The sequence below is a fragment of the Anabrus simplex genome, chromosome 1 (genome assembly GCF_040414725.1).
Source record: "Anabrus simplex isolate iqAnaSimp1 chromosome 1, ASM4041472v1, whole genome shotgun sequence".
In the NCBI taxonomy this organism is placed as follows: Eukaryota; Metazoa; Arthropoda; class Insecta; order Orthoptera; family Tettigoniidae; genus Anabrus; species Anabrus simplex.
Window position 1 is genome coordinate 461,447,595 of NC_090265.1, and position 17,073 is coordinate 461,464,667.

Here is a 17,073-nt window from a genome sequence, read left to right on the forward strand (position 1 = left end):
CACACACATCTTTTATTGCAAACAGTTGCCCACAACTACAAATAACACACAGCTAGCATTTCAAAGAATAAGAAAACAAGGTAGACAAATTGACTGACTCAATTTCTTCAAGGAATAATACACCTGAGTTACCAACACTAACCTTACTGCAGATTTCTTACAAGTAACACAAGATATATATGTATGATATTATTTATTTTTATGAGAAAATCACAACATTCTAACAATATGGTATAGTAAAATTGTGGAAAATATTGACCCAGGAATTCTCCTTTTTAAGAAATATTTTTGCAGTGATACTGCAATGGCCAAGGTTATAATTACTCTGCTAATATCATTATCTTGTGTTGTAGCTCTGAATGGTGACACCTGGCACAGCGTGATGGTGAGGATAGATGTACACAGAGCACGCCTCATTGCCAAAGTTGATGACATCCAGAAAGACACACAACTTCTTGGATTAGATGAAGAAAGTAACTACGGTGTAAATGCTGAACTTTCCTCTGTTGTGCTTATTGGAGGTAACTAGAATTCTAGAAAAAGTAAGACTACTATCTAAAGTGGAAGAATTGAAAATAAGATCAAATCTGATTTAAATTGATTTCATGTAAGCTATTTAATACATATCTATAAATCTATATCCCTTGTTCTCCAGACATTAATAATAATAATAATAATAATAATAATAATAATAATAATAATAATAATAATAATAATAATAATAATAATAATACAATGAAGCAAATTGAAAATAGAGAAGAAAAAAGGATTCTCAAGAACAAACAAATAAGATTTGTCGTTAAAAACTGTACAACACAAACAATATGTCATATCTGATGAAGAAAGGGCAGCCAGGTCAGCCAGAATGAAGAGGTTTTGGGAAAGGAAGAAGATGATGCAAGCTAAATCTTCAGTTAATTCTTTGTTAACATAAATGTATTTGGGTTTGATTTAAGTGCTCCAATGTGGGCATAAACTATGTAAATAAATAAATAAATAAATAAATAAATAAATAAATAAATAAATAAATAAATAAATAAATAAATAAATAATAATAATAATAATAATAATAATAATAATAATAATAATAATAATAATAATAATAATAACAATAATAATAATAATAATTATAATAATAATAATAATAATAATAATAATAATAATAATAATAATAATAATAATAAATTGTTTAATGATCCTTAATAGTTCTAGATTTACAGGAACACTAGGCTATTGCAATTTTGTCCTATAGTAGTTCAAGAACATGCTGGAAGCATATGACAGAAAGTCATCACATCTAAAAACCTATAAATGGATTTCTTCCTGCTTAACACAGGTAAGATAATGCAGAAGATGCAGCTGAATGGTCAGTTAATCACATAGGCCTACTCAATGAAAATTTTTTCTAGTTTATCGGAGTTGGATATCCGGAATGTTCTCTCCACATATTGCAGTACAACCTTCTTCAAACCATGCCCAGTGTACTCTACATAACATTGCCGCTATGCAGAATTTGCACTAGCAATTTGTTTGGAACATCTCTCATGCTGACAATACAATTATCACAATCTATTTATGAAGTTTGATTTTTCTTTATAAATTGCAAAATGAGAAATAATAAACTCCATAAATGCCATTTAGGTTTATCAAGGAGTGAAAAGTAAAGGTTTTCATTTTTTGTAAAATGGGTGATATCTACGATAGAGCCTTTGCTCCATAGAATATACTTAGTAACCTACTCATTTCTGCGCTAGGGTCAATGAACCTCAGGTCAAGTGCCTCACCAGATGTGTAAGTCTTGTTTCAAAATTTCTTGATTTTCTAATGAGGACTCACACCCTTATAATTACAAGTGAACTAAGCACATCCTTCCCACTTCCAATAGATAACCTCCCTTTTATGCTCCTTAACCTGCCAGTGAACTGGTCGCAATACGTTTCATGAATGCACGGGTAGGGTCTCACAGACCAGTTTTGAAATGTGTGTTTAATATTTAAAATGATTTTATTCTCATCAACTTTACTTAAAATTATTTTATTCTTGTCAACCTTATTTTACTATAAATACAGCATTATCATCTAATTATTATTACAAAACCAACAAAGTAATTACCATTATAATATTTCACAACAAATTCTTTGTTAGCACTGAATTTTTCTATATTTGTATTATATTTAACAGAAACTCAAAATCTATCAATTCAGAAATCTAATTCTAATAATTGGTTCTCAGTCCAACAGCACTTTTTTAATTCTTTTTTTAGAATTTGCTTTACATCTCGCCAACACAGATAGGTCCTATGGTGATGATGGGATAGGAAAGGATTAGGAGTGGGAAGGAAGCAGCCTTGGCCTTTATTAAGGTACAGCCCCAGCATTTGCTTGGTGTGAGAATGGGAAACCATGGAAAACCAATTTTAGGGCTGCCAATAGTAGGGTTCGAACCCACTACCTGAATGCAAGCTCACAGTTGCACAACCCTCACCACACGGCCAACTTGCTTGGTGTCATCTTTACAATCATTGCACAAAAATACAGCAGGCTCCAAACACAGGTACTTTTTCTGTCTTTGCAGGATGCACATCGTTCTCTTTTATTCCCACTCTTTTCATGTTCTACTTCTTCCTTCACCCTAGATTTGCTACAAAAACTAACATAAAATGTTGTTTATGTACGTAGCTTGGAAATAAAGGAGAGAATTACACAAATAAAAACTAACACGAATACATGGGTTGGGTCTGACAGGCCCACGAGCATTAAACTATCCCCCAGATCACGATCGAAAGTGAACACTTGGTTGCAAGTCTGTGAAGTTACTAAAAGTAAGCAAGTAAGTAACACAGCAAGGTAGCAAAAACTACAAGGAACCAACTACTTCCATCTCTGAGAAAACCTAGGAAACAAATGCATGTGGGTCTTATAGACCCAGCCCGTGCACTGTCGGGTTAATTGTTATAGATTTTCAGAAACGGTAGGTTGTTACAATTTTGTCCTATAGTAGTTCAATAACATGCAGGAAGCATATGACACAACGTTATCACATCTACAAACCCATAGAAATAAAAAAATAACCAGGCCCATATTTACCAATGGAGAGACCGAGCTGGTTTTCCTGGAATGGCATAATTTAGAGGGTAATATGTGTGGCTGAATGGCCTATGAAACATTTGCAAATTTTGCTATAATGGAAGAAAATATCTTTTAAAATTCACTATTGATACTTAACATTTCTTATTACATAATTCTATCCAAGAAACTATCATGAAATGTTGATCTCAAGCGTATACAGATTACAACAGTAATGCATTTAAAAGTTTAATTCACTTTCCTAGATTATCATTTTCTATTATTATCTTTATTTATTTATTTATTTATTTATTTATTTATTTATTTATTTATTTATTTATTTATTTATTTATTTATTTATTTATTTATTTATTTTCCAAGGAAGGTAGCCCTATTTTACTTAAAATTTATAAATTTATAAAAATTTATAAATGCATTAGCTAGTAGAACAAAATACTGCAACAAATATTACAATGAGTCAAAACATTTTCTAAGAAAGAGATAAAAGCTAAAGTGTAACACCTTTTCACAAATACATCAAAAACTGGCAGGGAAAGTTTACATTATAGTAACCCAGGTGTCCTAACAAATTGTTCCTTTTGATAGCATGTAGTGGACAATAGAAAATTAAATAAGCTACTGTTTTTTTCTTATTGGCACATACAAGGGTATCCCTCTGGTGATGGTATTTTAAACTATTGAAAATAACTTCAAAATTTACCATTTTCAGTAATAAACTGTGTAAGTTTAAAAGTGGGTTTGAAGAATTTTGAAGTTAAACATTGATGAATGGTTGGAAAGAACATCTCCCGTGTGACATGTCCCTTCATGCTACTTGTCCACACAGAGTTCCAAGTCTCTTCCATTTCACTTCTAAATATCTAGTTATCTATTAATTGCTATTAAGACATGTTTTATTTTGCTGCTAAGTTACTCTTGTCTATTTAACATATAACTTGATTTGGTGTATACACCCAACAGTTGTTAATGTCAGCCAAAACAAACAAGCAGATTGTTGATAGTCTGCTGGTGGATGCATAGAGAAAAGAACTGGGCACCTGGGTGGCATACATTGACTATCGAACATCTGCATGGCACCAATATTTTCAACAAATTCTCCAAGCATCCTATTTAATTTCAGTAGGTAGCTGAAAGTATCTTTTTATTTTTTTCAGTCTTGCAGTTCTATTGGCTGAGTGATCATAAGCTGGTCAGCTAGTGTGTGTTTTAGTGCTGCAGAATGAGTGCCTGTAGTAGAAGTACAGTAGGTGGTGCACAGTACAAGAAAACAACCAAAGGAAGGGGCTGTTCAAGAAAATGAAATAATCAAATTCCAAAGCTGAATTATAATTTGAGAAACTAAAATCAAGAAATTTGGCCCAACAACCTGCTACTTCTAAGTCCATAGCTTCTGACTTAATATGTTAACATTTTGATTTCAAAAGATACAGACACTGTGAAGGACAGATGCATTTCTTTGCTTCTTAATGGCAGTGAAGCTGTGAATGTTTGCACTGCAGTTACTCACATAAGGAATGGAGGCATGCAAAATAACAACTGCTCCAGGCAACAAAATGTCAAAATACGATCCTGTAAATAACAATGAATATTTTCTTTTATATAAACATTATACAAATCATGGTCATTAAACTTTGAAAAGTTGTGAATAAAGTATAGTACATGTTTTGGGGAGGTGGATATTTTGGAGCCGGATTCAAGATTTATGTTTCAAGTGTTTCTAATGTCATTTCAGGTCTGAGTCCTGAAGAAAAATTGCATGGTGTGAAGTATATCATTGAATCATTTGTGGGATGTATCAAAAACATGGTGCTAAGTACTGGGAAATCTGCCTCAGAAATGCTCCCTCTGAATCCACTTATTGCAACAAAACATGAGAATGTAGTAGAAGGCTGCATTAATAAGTAAGTAACATTGAAAAGAAAAATAATTCAGTTGTGTTTCTTATCCAGTTCATTCCTTTCTCTTTATTAGAGATTATATGGTTGATGCAAAGTGATTCATAATTTATGTATAACAATTCTCATACTCATTTTTTTATTTACATGAGGAGTAAGGTATTATCGGCACACTTTATCTTGGTGCATTTACACCCTAATGTTGAACCGGTCGACCTCGGCAATCTTCGAGATTCGTACTGGCAACCTTTGAAACACAAACTATGAATCGCTTAAGCATCGTTGTGCGACATCTGACATACACTTTACGTACTAGTACTGTTGTTGTTTACACAGCAAAGCCAAACTATAGCATTCATGCTAGGAACAAGATTCACATCAAGAAATGTTATATAATGTTATATAATGTGTATGTGACATAGTTGTTGGCTTAAGATAATAACGGTTTAGAAACTTCATATCGATCGTGGTACAAAATGAGTAACAGCATAGCGACGGTATCTCAACGAGGAAAACCAGCCTGTCAAATCAACCTGTCAAATGAAAAATGATTAAACAAGACACTGTTCCCTAATACATCTGTAGATATATTTTATTTTTTACATCTCACCAACACAGATGTCTTATGGTGACAATGGGACAGGAAAGGCCTAGGAATGGGAAGTAAGTGCCAGTGGTCTTAATTATGGTACAGCCCCAGCATTTGCCTGGTGTGAAAATAGGAAACCATGGAAAACCATCTTCAGGGCTGCCGACAGTGGGGTTCAAATGCACTATTTCCCGGAAGCAAGCTCACAGCTGCATGCCCCAAACCGCAAGGTCAACTTGCCCAGTGTACATTATTAGGATATTAGGTTTTTTTTATTGGAGTTAATTCACAATAAAGCCATAGGTTACAACAACAATAATATAATACATGTCTGGCAGCACCAAAATCCCAGTCTCATATGAGGAGTTCTGATTGAGTCCATGTAAACACATGATGGGTTTCAAAAATCACCTTGCCTGTCACCAATAATTCTAGTCGCTGTACCAAGTACACGACCACAATCACATCTGAATGGTCACAGTTTAAATAAAGCAAATACCAGCTGGTATGGCCATAGTGGATTCATATGAAGGAATACTTAATGTGATTGGTCACAGAACAGGAATTTAAATTTCATATCCAACCAATTTGTACTGTACAAAGATGGATACTAAAGAAAAGGTGACAAGTGATAATGATAGGTCAGTGTGAGAAGAAGGAACAACAGAAAGAAAAGGACAGACATGAAAATACAATACAGGAAGGACAACCTCCATAACGTCATACCCTCCTGTCTTCATGTAGATAGTCTCTCTCCTCATCAGTCCCAATTCTTCTACATCCATTTCTTCTTAGCTCTTGAAAAGCTTGTAATAAAATATCTGCATATGAAAAATTTTACAATATGACATTAATTGCTCTATTCATGCTAATGCAAAAAATATCTATTTGTTACAGATGTAAAACACGTGACAACTTGTGCTTTGTAGGAAGCAAGTGTATTAATCATTACAGCAGCTATACATGTGACTGCTTTGGGACAAGATATGAAGGCGAGCTGTGTGATGTGTATAGTAAGTACATTTTATGTTCTAAGTCTATCAAGTCTAGATCAATATATTGTGGTAGTGTAGAAATGTTAGAACTATACTGAAAATGTAAAAAATAAATAAAAAATAAAAGAAATAATTACATTAAAATGTGTAAACTGCATCAAACTACCAAAATGTGCTAATAAAATATTATCTAAAACAATTTCCAATCTGTTCAAGCTCTCCGGAAAACAAGTTAAAACTTAAATATTAAATGAAATACAGAAAAAAATAAGTAATCTAGGAATAAAAATGTTCCATATTTACCATCACCTTTATAGAGTAATGAAACGTAATTACTTTGAAGACAAGCTATAGAAGTTAAGAGATGATTGTTTAACTCAGTAATAAAGATAAAAGTAACAAGTGAGAGTCAGATGAGAACACAGCACTAGATATGAATAGCTCAGTCTTACAGACTGAACACTAAGAGACAAAACACCCTGTAATGAAAAAGTTTACTGAGCAAGTTCACAGTTTGATTAGGGTTGCATAGCTGTAAGCTTGTATTTGGGAGATGGTGGGTTCAAATCCCACTGTTGGCAGCCCTGAAGATGGTTTTATGTGGTTCCCCATTTTCACACTGGTAAAATGCTGGGACTGCACCTTAATTAAGGCCATGGTCGCTTCCTTCCCAAACCTAGTTCTTTTTCATCCGTGCATTGCTGAAAACCTTCAGTGTGTTAGTGTTACATTAAACCAATAGCAAATAAAAGGTTTGTTTTATATGCCAATAGCACAAGTGTTCAGAAATTCTCTTTGAACTGAGGAGCCAGCCCAAAAGTTTAGGAGCCAGCAAGAATCCCACCACATTGATATAAATAATCGAGTTGCGCTACTTAGCACTGACCTCGATATTACTTTTTCTAATCTTTACATTTAAACCATCCATTAATATTAAAGAACTATAGTAGGACTATTAGCTGTAAATGCTAGTGTCAGCTGTGTTTTACAAAATTCAGAAGATACTGAACATAGACTTACAATCTTACAGACTAAACACCCAATACTTGCATGGTCGTTTGCAACCATGGATGTACCTTATGGTCTTGCTATTGAAAAAAAAAACCACTGGTCTACAGCCCTTGCAAGACCAAATTCATTTATTGCAGGTACATTCATATTACACATCATCAAATCACACAAAATGTTTGTTCCTAATGAAGATCTGAATCTGTCTTGTACAAGGTTTATCTAACTAAAACCTCGCCCACACAATGCTCTATAGTCTGGAAGAACGCACACAACAGATAGTACCGTAAAGTGGGGTAACTTCAGCCATACATGGTAACTTCGGCCACTGACGAATAGCAACACTTATTTTCTCCTGCCTCCTATACTGCAAAAGATGAACCACTTGCAACAACTAAAATGCACATACAATAGAATGCTCTATCAACACTCGGTAGTTCAAATGACATTGGCGGGCTCATTGTTGAGTCAATCGATTTTTTTTGCAGCCCCGACTATTGTCTTGTCTGGTAACAGCAGAAAACAAACTGTTCTCTAGCCCCAGCATTCGATTCTCCATTCCAGTGGTTTATGGAGTCAAAATTTAAGTTTGTCTGGTAACTGATCAACACCATTTGAAGCATTTTATTTAAATAGGTTTTTCAGGGAATAGTTTTGTGATAAAAGTTGTCCTCTTCTGGGGTAACTTCGGCCATGCCAAGAACGTACAGGAAAACATTACGCAGCCATGGATATTGTAATTACAATCCTGTTTACTTCAAGAACACTTTAGAAGAAATTAATAAAGGCAATAATAATAAACGGGAAAGTTTATTCCGACAGGGAGGGGAAAGACAGTTTCCATTTTCAATGATAAATAGGCGGATATCAGTTGACATGGATGATACACATTTAAGAACTTGATGACGGCCCAGATATTTTCTAATTTAGAAGACAGTGTATTATGAGAACAGTCTACATGATTGCTTCTTTTCCGACCGCCTTTTCTCTCCATACAATTGGGCTTTATGATTTCCGTACCTTTTATTTATTATCTTTTGTATCACTACAAATATTTATGCAATGTAACATGTAATTTTTAATACCATACAATGCTTGTATGCTTAGGCTAAATAAAATAGTTTCTTCTTTGGGGAAAAAGTGAATTTGATCATTATACATCTGTTTCACCATAAATCATTTTAATTTGTTTGTGATTGTTGATACGAGGCATTTTGCAGGTTTTTAAAAAACATTCATGGTGGCCAAAGTAACACTACATCGAAGAAAACTTCATTTCTTGAGTTATTTTTATGGCGGCCGAAGTAACCCTAAAACATGGGGTGACTCCAGCCACTCTTTTGATAATCATTATTCATTACTGAATAACAATGAGAATTATGTTCATATTTAAAAATGAAGAACAAACATGGCAGAATGTATATTATATTTTTCAGAAAATTAGAGGGAATATTTCACATTTTATTTTTTAAAATATATGAAAAAGTGGCCGAAGTTTTACGGCAGCTGTCCCAGAATAGGAAATCTGTCACTGCATGCCAACTCCACGAGTTTGAACATTTTTTCCTCTTCCAGGAACTTTGAACTCATACCACTCATTTAGTATGTACTGTATATAGTTCCCAGTGTTTTCACATTTTGCAAGTTGTTCCCTGAAATGTTCTGCCAAAATTGAGATGTCATCAACACCATAATTTTCCAGATCAGTTCCAGTTGGCCGTGCAAAGGTATCAAATAAGGTTGTGCACTTCACTACAGTTCCATGAACCAAAAACTTTTCCTTCAGTGCCCTTCAGTTGTATGTTTTGGAAAATGCCACTAATGGAGGTGTTGGTTACAAATGTATCTTCATATGGGCTAGAGGTAGTTGGAGTAATTCAAGTGATGCTTTTGTACTCTTTACACATACCACAGTTCAGTTGTGCTGAGAAATAGCTGCTCCCTCTAAAACAGGAGGGAAAAATACTTCAGGATTTCTAAAAAAATCAAAAAAAGCACAGCATGCAAAAAATTTAAAATCAGTGAGTTTTCTCAATAGACCTTTTGCCACTGGAGCTGCTTTATCTTAACTTGCAATTACATTTGCCAAGTGCTCAATGACACATTCTCAATCACACACTACAGCTGATAAACAACCAACCTTACTGGCCACCCATATTATACTATGCAAGTACTGAAATGTACACTACCAACATAGTCCACATTTTGTTTACAGAACTTAGTACACATAATTGAAGCCTATGTGCTATGCAGTGTACAGCAACAATATGTTTGACCTGTGCAATTTGACCAACAGTCCTCTCTGGAACTTCACCAGTGCAATGCAGCAGCATTACAAGTAGAAGCAATGGAGATCAGTGTGCTGTCACTTCCACGGAGCATTTCATATACATGGCCACCGAGATACTCAAAAACCCAAAATTGCATGAAGCTCTTATGGACTGCTTACTTGACAATGCTCACATTAATGACAACATTGACTTCATGAGTATGAAGAAAATGGTTTGTGATTTAGAATCTATAATATAGGGAATTATCGACAAGGGCCTTGAGAATAAAATCAACCTACTTGATGAAAAAACATTGAATTAGAGTCTAATGTTCTAAGGGTTGTGGATAAGACAAAAAGTGAAAAGATGGAAGTTGCAAAGGTTGCTAAAATGAATGATGTTTTCAAAGAGCTGTGTGGTGAGCTTTGTGAACTCAAGGGAACTGTAAGTAACAACAATATTTTATAAAAGTGTGAAAATGTTAACCAGAACATTGAAGATATTCTTCACTACCAGCGATGTAACAAAATGAAAATAGATGGAGTTCCTGTGAAACAGTAAAAGGACACTAAAAAACTAATTGAACCTATAACACAGCCAGAATGAGTGGGCTCAGACAGTTGAGGCGCTGGCCTTCTGACCCCAACTTGGCAGGTTCGATCTTGGATCAGTGCGGTGGTATTTGAAGGTGCTCAAATAAGTCAGCCTCATGTCGGTAGATTTACTGGCACATAAAAGAACTCCCACATATCAAAATTCTGGCAACTCGGCATCTCTCAAACCATCAAAAGTAGACAGTGGGATGTATAACCAATAACATTATTATTGATACTTTAACACATATTATTTACAGAAGAATGGAATAACAAGTTGAAACTGAGTTGGGAGGAGATCAATTAGGCTTCAGAAGAAATGTAGGAACACGTGGAGCATTCCTGACTTTACATCTAATCTTAGAGGACCAAATTAAGAAGGACAAGCCCATGTACATAGCGTTCATAGATTTAGGAAAGGCATTCGATAATATTGATTGGACCAAGCTATTTGAGATTCTGAAGGTGATCAGGATCAGATACCGAGAACGAAGAATTATCTACAATCTGTATAAAAATCAATCTGTAGTGGTAAGAATCGAGGGCTTTGAAAAAGAAGCAGCAATCCAGAAAGAAGTAAGGCAAGGCTGCAGTTTGTCACCACTCCTCTTCAGTGTTTATTCAGAACAGGTGGTAATGGAAATCAAAGAGGAATTTGGAAAGGGAATCACAATCCAAGGAGAGAAAATCAAAACTCTGAGAGTTGCCAATGATATTATTTTATCTGAGACTGCAGAATATCTGGAGAAATTGCTGAATGGTATGGACAGAGTCTTGGGGAAGGAGTACAAGATGAAAATAAATAAGTCTAAAATAAAAATAATGGAGTGCAGTCGAACAAAGGCAGGTGATGCAGAAAATATTAAATTAGGAAATGAAGTCTTAAAGGAAGTAGATGAATATTGTTACTTGGGTAGTAAAATAACTAATGATGGCAGAAGTAAGGAGGACATAAAATGCAGACTAGCACAAGCAAGGAAGGCCTTTCTTAAGAAAAGAAATTTGGTCACTTTGAACATTGATATAGGAATTAGAAAGATGTTTTTGGAGACTTTTGTATGAAGCATGGCATTGTATGGAAGTGAAACATGGATATTAACTAGCTCAGAAAGAGAGAGAAAAGAAGCTTTTGAAAAGTGGTGTTACAGAATAATGCTGAAGGTGAGATGGATAGATCGAATCACGAATGAAGAGATACTGAATCGAGTTGGTGAAAGGAAATCTATTTGGCTATATCTGATGAGAAGAAGCGGCAGAATGTTAAGACACATCTTAAGACATCCAGGACTTGTTCAGATGGTTTCTGAGGGAAGTGTAGGCAGTAGAAACAGTAGGGGTAGAGTTAGGTATGAATATGACAAGCAAATTAGAGCAGTAGTTACATAGAAATGAAAAAGATTAGCACAGGATAGGGTGGCATAGAGAGCTGCATCAAACCAGTCTATGCACTGATGACTCAAACAACAACAACAACAACTATAACAGATCTAACTCAGTGGATGTTACAGTTATTGCCAACAACGTCAACATAGTCTGTCACACAAAACTGGTCCTAATAGTCCAATTCTCATCCAGTTTGTTTGATGCCTGGAAAAAGGATGAACTTAGCCAAGCTTTTCATCAAAATAAAGGCCTTGACTCACAGCAAGCTGGTCTACTAGGTGCCCTCTTTAGTGACCATCTAACCAGCTTCGAGTCTAGCTTAGCAGAAAGAGGTAGAGACATGAAACAAAGAGGTATCATTTTCTCTACATGGATCACTGACTGTAAGATCCTTGTGCAAATTAAGTAACGGGACTTTAGGTAAACACTCATTTCTAATTAGCAGCATCTAAAAGATATCAAATTAGGTTAATGCTCACCTTGAACACAACATAAAGGAGTTATGCTGTCTTGAGAAACATTTGCAGTAATGTGATAAAGAAAAGCCTGCCTGGTGGAGTGAGGACATATGATGCTGTTGATGGGGATTGGTCTGTTAGAGGGGGACGTTAACCCATGAGCAGAACCTTTGACGTTATTCAACAGGAATAGGCTATGTACTGTCACTGGGTTCCCCCCCTATTACATCAATGTTCTGTGCAAACATAACTTTTGTATTATGGAATACAAAGATAATTACAAAAACAGACAATCACTATGATAAGGTAAACTATGGTAATTTGATATGGTAAAATATGATTGCTTTTTTATAGTTTTGAAGTATCTGTTTAATTAATTGAAAAGGACTATGTGAAACAAGAGCAGGATTCCTTTCATTTCAGCTGCTACCACCTTAACTCTTCGAGGTTCATCTTATGTCTCATATCGAGTATATGACTGGAAGGATCGAGTTCATTCCAGTTCCAATCGCATCAGTATGTATTTTAAAGTAAGTATTTATTCATCTTCAAACATCATTTTCTATTGAATTAGTCATTTAGATGTGACAGTTACTGGTACCTCTCTTTGAGATATCTCTCCTCACTTTCAAGCTATCATTCCGAATAACTGAATGTATGAATGGGAGAATGTTGCATTAATATAAAATACTTTTGTATTTCCAGACTCGTTATGATGACTCTGCATTGTTCTATGCAAGTGGTGAACCTGGACAACATTACATTGCTGTATCCCTCATGAATGGAACTGTACATGTGAGAGTGAAGATTGGAGAAACCACAGCAAATGTAACAATAGGGGATATGATTACTGCCAACTACTGGAACAATTTGACTATCTCACACTACAACACAATCATGAGGATACATTTCAATGAGGAAGCAAAGGAAATTGATTTGCAAGGACCAAATGCATACCTGTACATTGATCCTGAGATTTACATTGGTGGTGGACCAGAACTTCACAAGAAAGAAGGTATTACTCTCAATAGTTATGAAATATTCTCATAGGTATAAGTTTCTACACAACAAACCAGTGACAGTTAATGATTCTAGTAAGATGATGATCATTGTGATGATGATGATGATGATGATGATGATGATAATAATAATAATAATAATAATAATAATAATAATAATAATAATAATAATAATAATAATGTCAGAAATAACGAAAAAATGAATTTATGATGGTAATGATAATAAGGATGTCAGATCAGTGGTGTAGATGAGGGGGGATAAGGGGGATATATCCCCCCATGATGTGCTTGTACTCATTGTTATAAATAGATACATTTATTATTTTTACTTTTTACATGAAGAGCAATTACTGAGACAATAATCTAACTGTCCTAAATATATGAGATGGGATGGAGGAGCTAGCTAGAAGTTAAACACACTTGCTGGGATGTAATGCCTCTTCCTTCTCTGTTTAGAGTTATGTCTGCTTATGTTTAAACTTGGTTTCCACATCTATAACAGAAATAACCTCCTTAACCTTGACAGTGACAAAGACCATTGTCCAATCCACCCTACCTGATTGTTGATTCAGTGTTTGCAGAACTGCTCTTTGTGACTTGGTGTAAGTGTTCTTACCTTACATGAGCCATGCACAGTTCTGTGTGCCCGTGTATTTATTTCTTTTCTGGTTACATACAACGTCTGTCATGTAAATCTATGTAACTGATGTTGCTGAGTGAGTGTAGCTTTTTAATACTGTATCTGTGCCTTTTATAATACCAGTAATATGAAATAATTTGTGCGGTGTGTGTATGTAAATAACATCATAGCATAGTATTTCTCTCAAACCTAAGTTGTGTAATTATGTCTCAAAGCAAGTTGACTGGATTTTTTAAGTGAAAGCAACCAAATGATAATGCCACTGAAGAAGAAGCTCAATGTAATAGTATATAAAGAAACCTTGCACAAGCATAGGGGCAGGAGATGTGGTTGTATTTATTTCTTTTCTGGTTACGTAAAATGTCTGTCATGTAAATATATGTAACTGATGTTACGGAGTGAGTGAGCTTATGGTATTGAATAGGTGGACCCTTCTCTACCCTTTAATAGTGATCAGTTGTCAATACGGACCATAACTTATGATGTAAAATATACTGACCATAAAAAAAAAAAAGGAATTCAGCTACCAATGATGATTAGCAATCTCTAATTATGTGTGATATATAGTCATTTGTGAACCAGAAATTAACTGGAAAAGAACAAATCCAAATATTAGAAAATTTGTGGGTTCCTCAAAAAAACTATGAATTTCTTATATTAGATACATTTAAAGACAGGAAACTCAGATTCCAAAAAGAATGGCTGGAAGAATGTGAATGTTTAGCACATTCTGAAGTTGATAAAGGAGCTTATTACAAATTTTGCATTGTTTCTGCAAATTCTGCTGGAATAGGAAACTAGGCCTGGGATCAACTTGTGAGAAGTAAATTTCACAATTGGAAGAAAGTGAAAGAAGTATTTAGACAACAATCTGAAACAAAATATCATTTAGATAGCTTAGCAACTTCTTCTTAAGGTGATGAAAAATGAGACATCATCCATTATTAACAAATTAGGTCAAGACAAGACAAAGTAAGTGGAAAGTAACAGAAGAAATCTGGAACCAATAGTTGAAGGTGTTATCTTATATGGTCAGCAGGATATCGCTCTCAGGGGTTACCATGATTATAGCAGAATTCTTGTAGTGTCAAATGATATCAGAGCTGTGCTTCAAACAAAGGGAATTTCTATGCTATTCTTCAGTCCAGAGCATTAGGAAATAATGAAGTATGCATTCTTGAGGGACCTAGAGAAAGAAATAAATACATTACCCCATCAGTCTAAAATGAAATAATCGACTGCTGCGATGAAATACTTCTTAAGAAAGTTGTTGCCAGGGCAAAATAAAGCCAGGTGTTTTTCAGTGCTATCAGATGAAACAATGGACATATGCAATATGGAGCAGGTAGCCGTTTGCGTGAAGTATGTTAATAGTGATGGAAGGGTACATGAAGACCTTTTACGATTTTCTGAGGTCGAATCGTTCACAGGACATGATCTAGCCACAACTATTCTGACAAGTCTACAAAAATTTGACACAGATTGCCAGTACCTTTTTGGTCAAGGGTTTGATGGCGCTGGAAATATGTCAGGTAAATTTGATTTTATTAAGTTATCGGAATACGCTCATGATGGTCTTGAAGAAATTGCAACTTGCACAGACAAGAAGACTAATTGAACTGATTTTGTGACTTCATATGCTTTGGAAATAAGGTGTTTTACTTTGTATATTTGTAACTCAAAGTGATTGAATCTTGGGCTTTTTTTAATGTATTATTGTTGAAAATGACAGAATGTGCACTTGCATTACCCTATATTGTTGTGGTTCATCACCAAATTAATTCACTAATGTAGATTACTGGTAATAATTTAACTCAATTGTGAAACAGCGAGTCATGTTTCGGATGTCTGTGTACCGTATTCTCGCTACATACTTTCCCTCACTTACATGTAGTGTAATTTTGTCCTCCACTGATAGGTCATCTATAAAGTATATGATGATTTTGAGTGTCTTTTCTTACAAGTAAGCCTTTAGACCCATTTAAAATGTGCTTTATTATTATTGATGTTGTTGTTGTTGCTGTTGTTGTTGTTGCTGTTGTCGTCGTTGCTGTTGTTGTCGTCGTCGTCGTCGTCGTCGTCGTTGTTGTTGTTGTTGTTGTTGTTGTTGTTGTTGTTGTTGTTGTTGTTGTTGTTGTTGTTGTTGTTGTTGTTGTTGTTGTTGTTGTTGTTAGGGGCTGCCTGGCCGAGGCGGTAAAGGTGTGCTCGGTTCGTCCGGAAGGACGTGGGTTCGAATCCCCATCAGGAAGTTGTAAAATTTAAGAAACGAGATTTCCACTTCCGGAGGTGCACATGGCCCTGAGGTTCACTCAGCCTACACCAAAAAATGAGTACCAGGTTAATTCCTGGGGGCAAAGGCGGCCGGGCGTAGAGCTAACCACTCTACCCCATCAAGTGCCGAGGTTACGGATAGTGGAAGCCTTTAGCTTCCACCCCTCCAAGGGCCTTCATGGCCTGTACGGAGATTACTTTGCTTTTATTATTATTATTATTATTATTATTATTATTATTATTATTATTATTATTATTATTATTAGATATATATAATTCGCTGGGGCCATCAAGGACCACATTAAGTCTTGTTGCATTTGACACTGACCTTGGCCTTCTTTAGAGCCCAAATTTCCCTCATTCTTTGTGAGTGAGCCTGCTTACGCTCCTCTGTCCAAGGGGCACCGTATCTTCTCTTCGGTTGCTCGTCTCGGTTTAGCCCGTTCGTCAATATTTTCTTGCAGAAGAGATCTCCGTTAAGGGCGTCTTCAGCTGAGATATGTAGCATTTGCAGGTCTTCTTTGGTATTTCTAAACCAGGGAATTGTGGTTTTGGGGTTTGAATCGAAAAAGTGAAAGATTTCTTTAGTTAACTTTCTTCCGTCAATTCTTTTCAGATGACCGTAAAATCGTGCCCGTCTTTTTCTGATTGTGTTGGTAATTTTCTCTATTTTGCTGTAGACTTCCTTGTTGGATCTCTTTTGATGGATTCCATTTCTGTACTTTGATCCCAAGATTCCTCTCACAATTTTGCGTTCTCTTTTCTCCAGTTCTTCAAGGAGTCCTTTGTTGGCATTTAGAGACAGGGTTTCAGCTGCATATAGAACTACTGGCTTCAGAACTGTTTCATAGTGACGTATCTTGGTG

The 17,073-nt window shown here is 35.2% G+C and overlaps 1 protein-coding gene across 4 annotated transcripts in view; it reads left to right on the forward strand.

Annotated features, from left to right (window-relative positions):
- The window catches only part of axo (axotactin), a 608,064-nt gene that overhangs the window by 385,706 nt on the left and 205,285 nt on the right, over positions 1-17,073 (forward strand). For all 4 annotated transcript variants that reach the window (XR_010858480.2, XM_067135240.2, XM_067135242.2 and 1 more), the window contains exons 5-9: positions 354-521; positions 4,819-4,987; positions 6,468-6,583; positions 12,701-12,807; positions 12,983-13,292. Coding sequence is in view for 3 of the 4 variants with exons in the window: in XM_067135240.2 (XP_066991341.1) it covers positions 354-521; positions 4,819-4,987; positions 6,468-6,583; positions 12,701-12,807; positions 12,983-13,292 (870 nt within the window). In the remaining variant the exon portion in view is untranslated. The remainder of the gene's footprint in view (positions 1-353; positions 522-4,818; positions 4,988-6,467; positions 6,584-12,700; positions 12,808-12,982; positions 13,293-17,073) is intronic.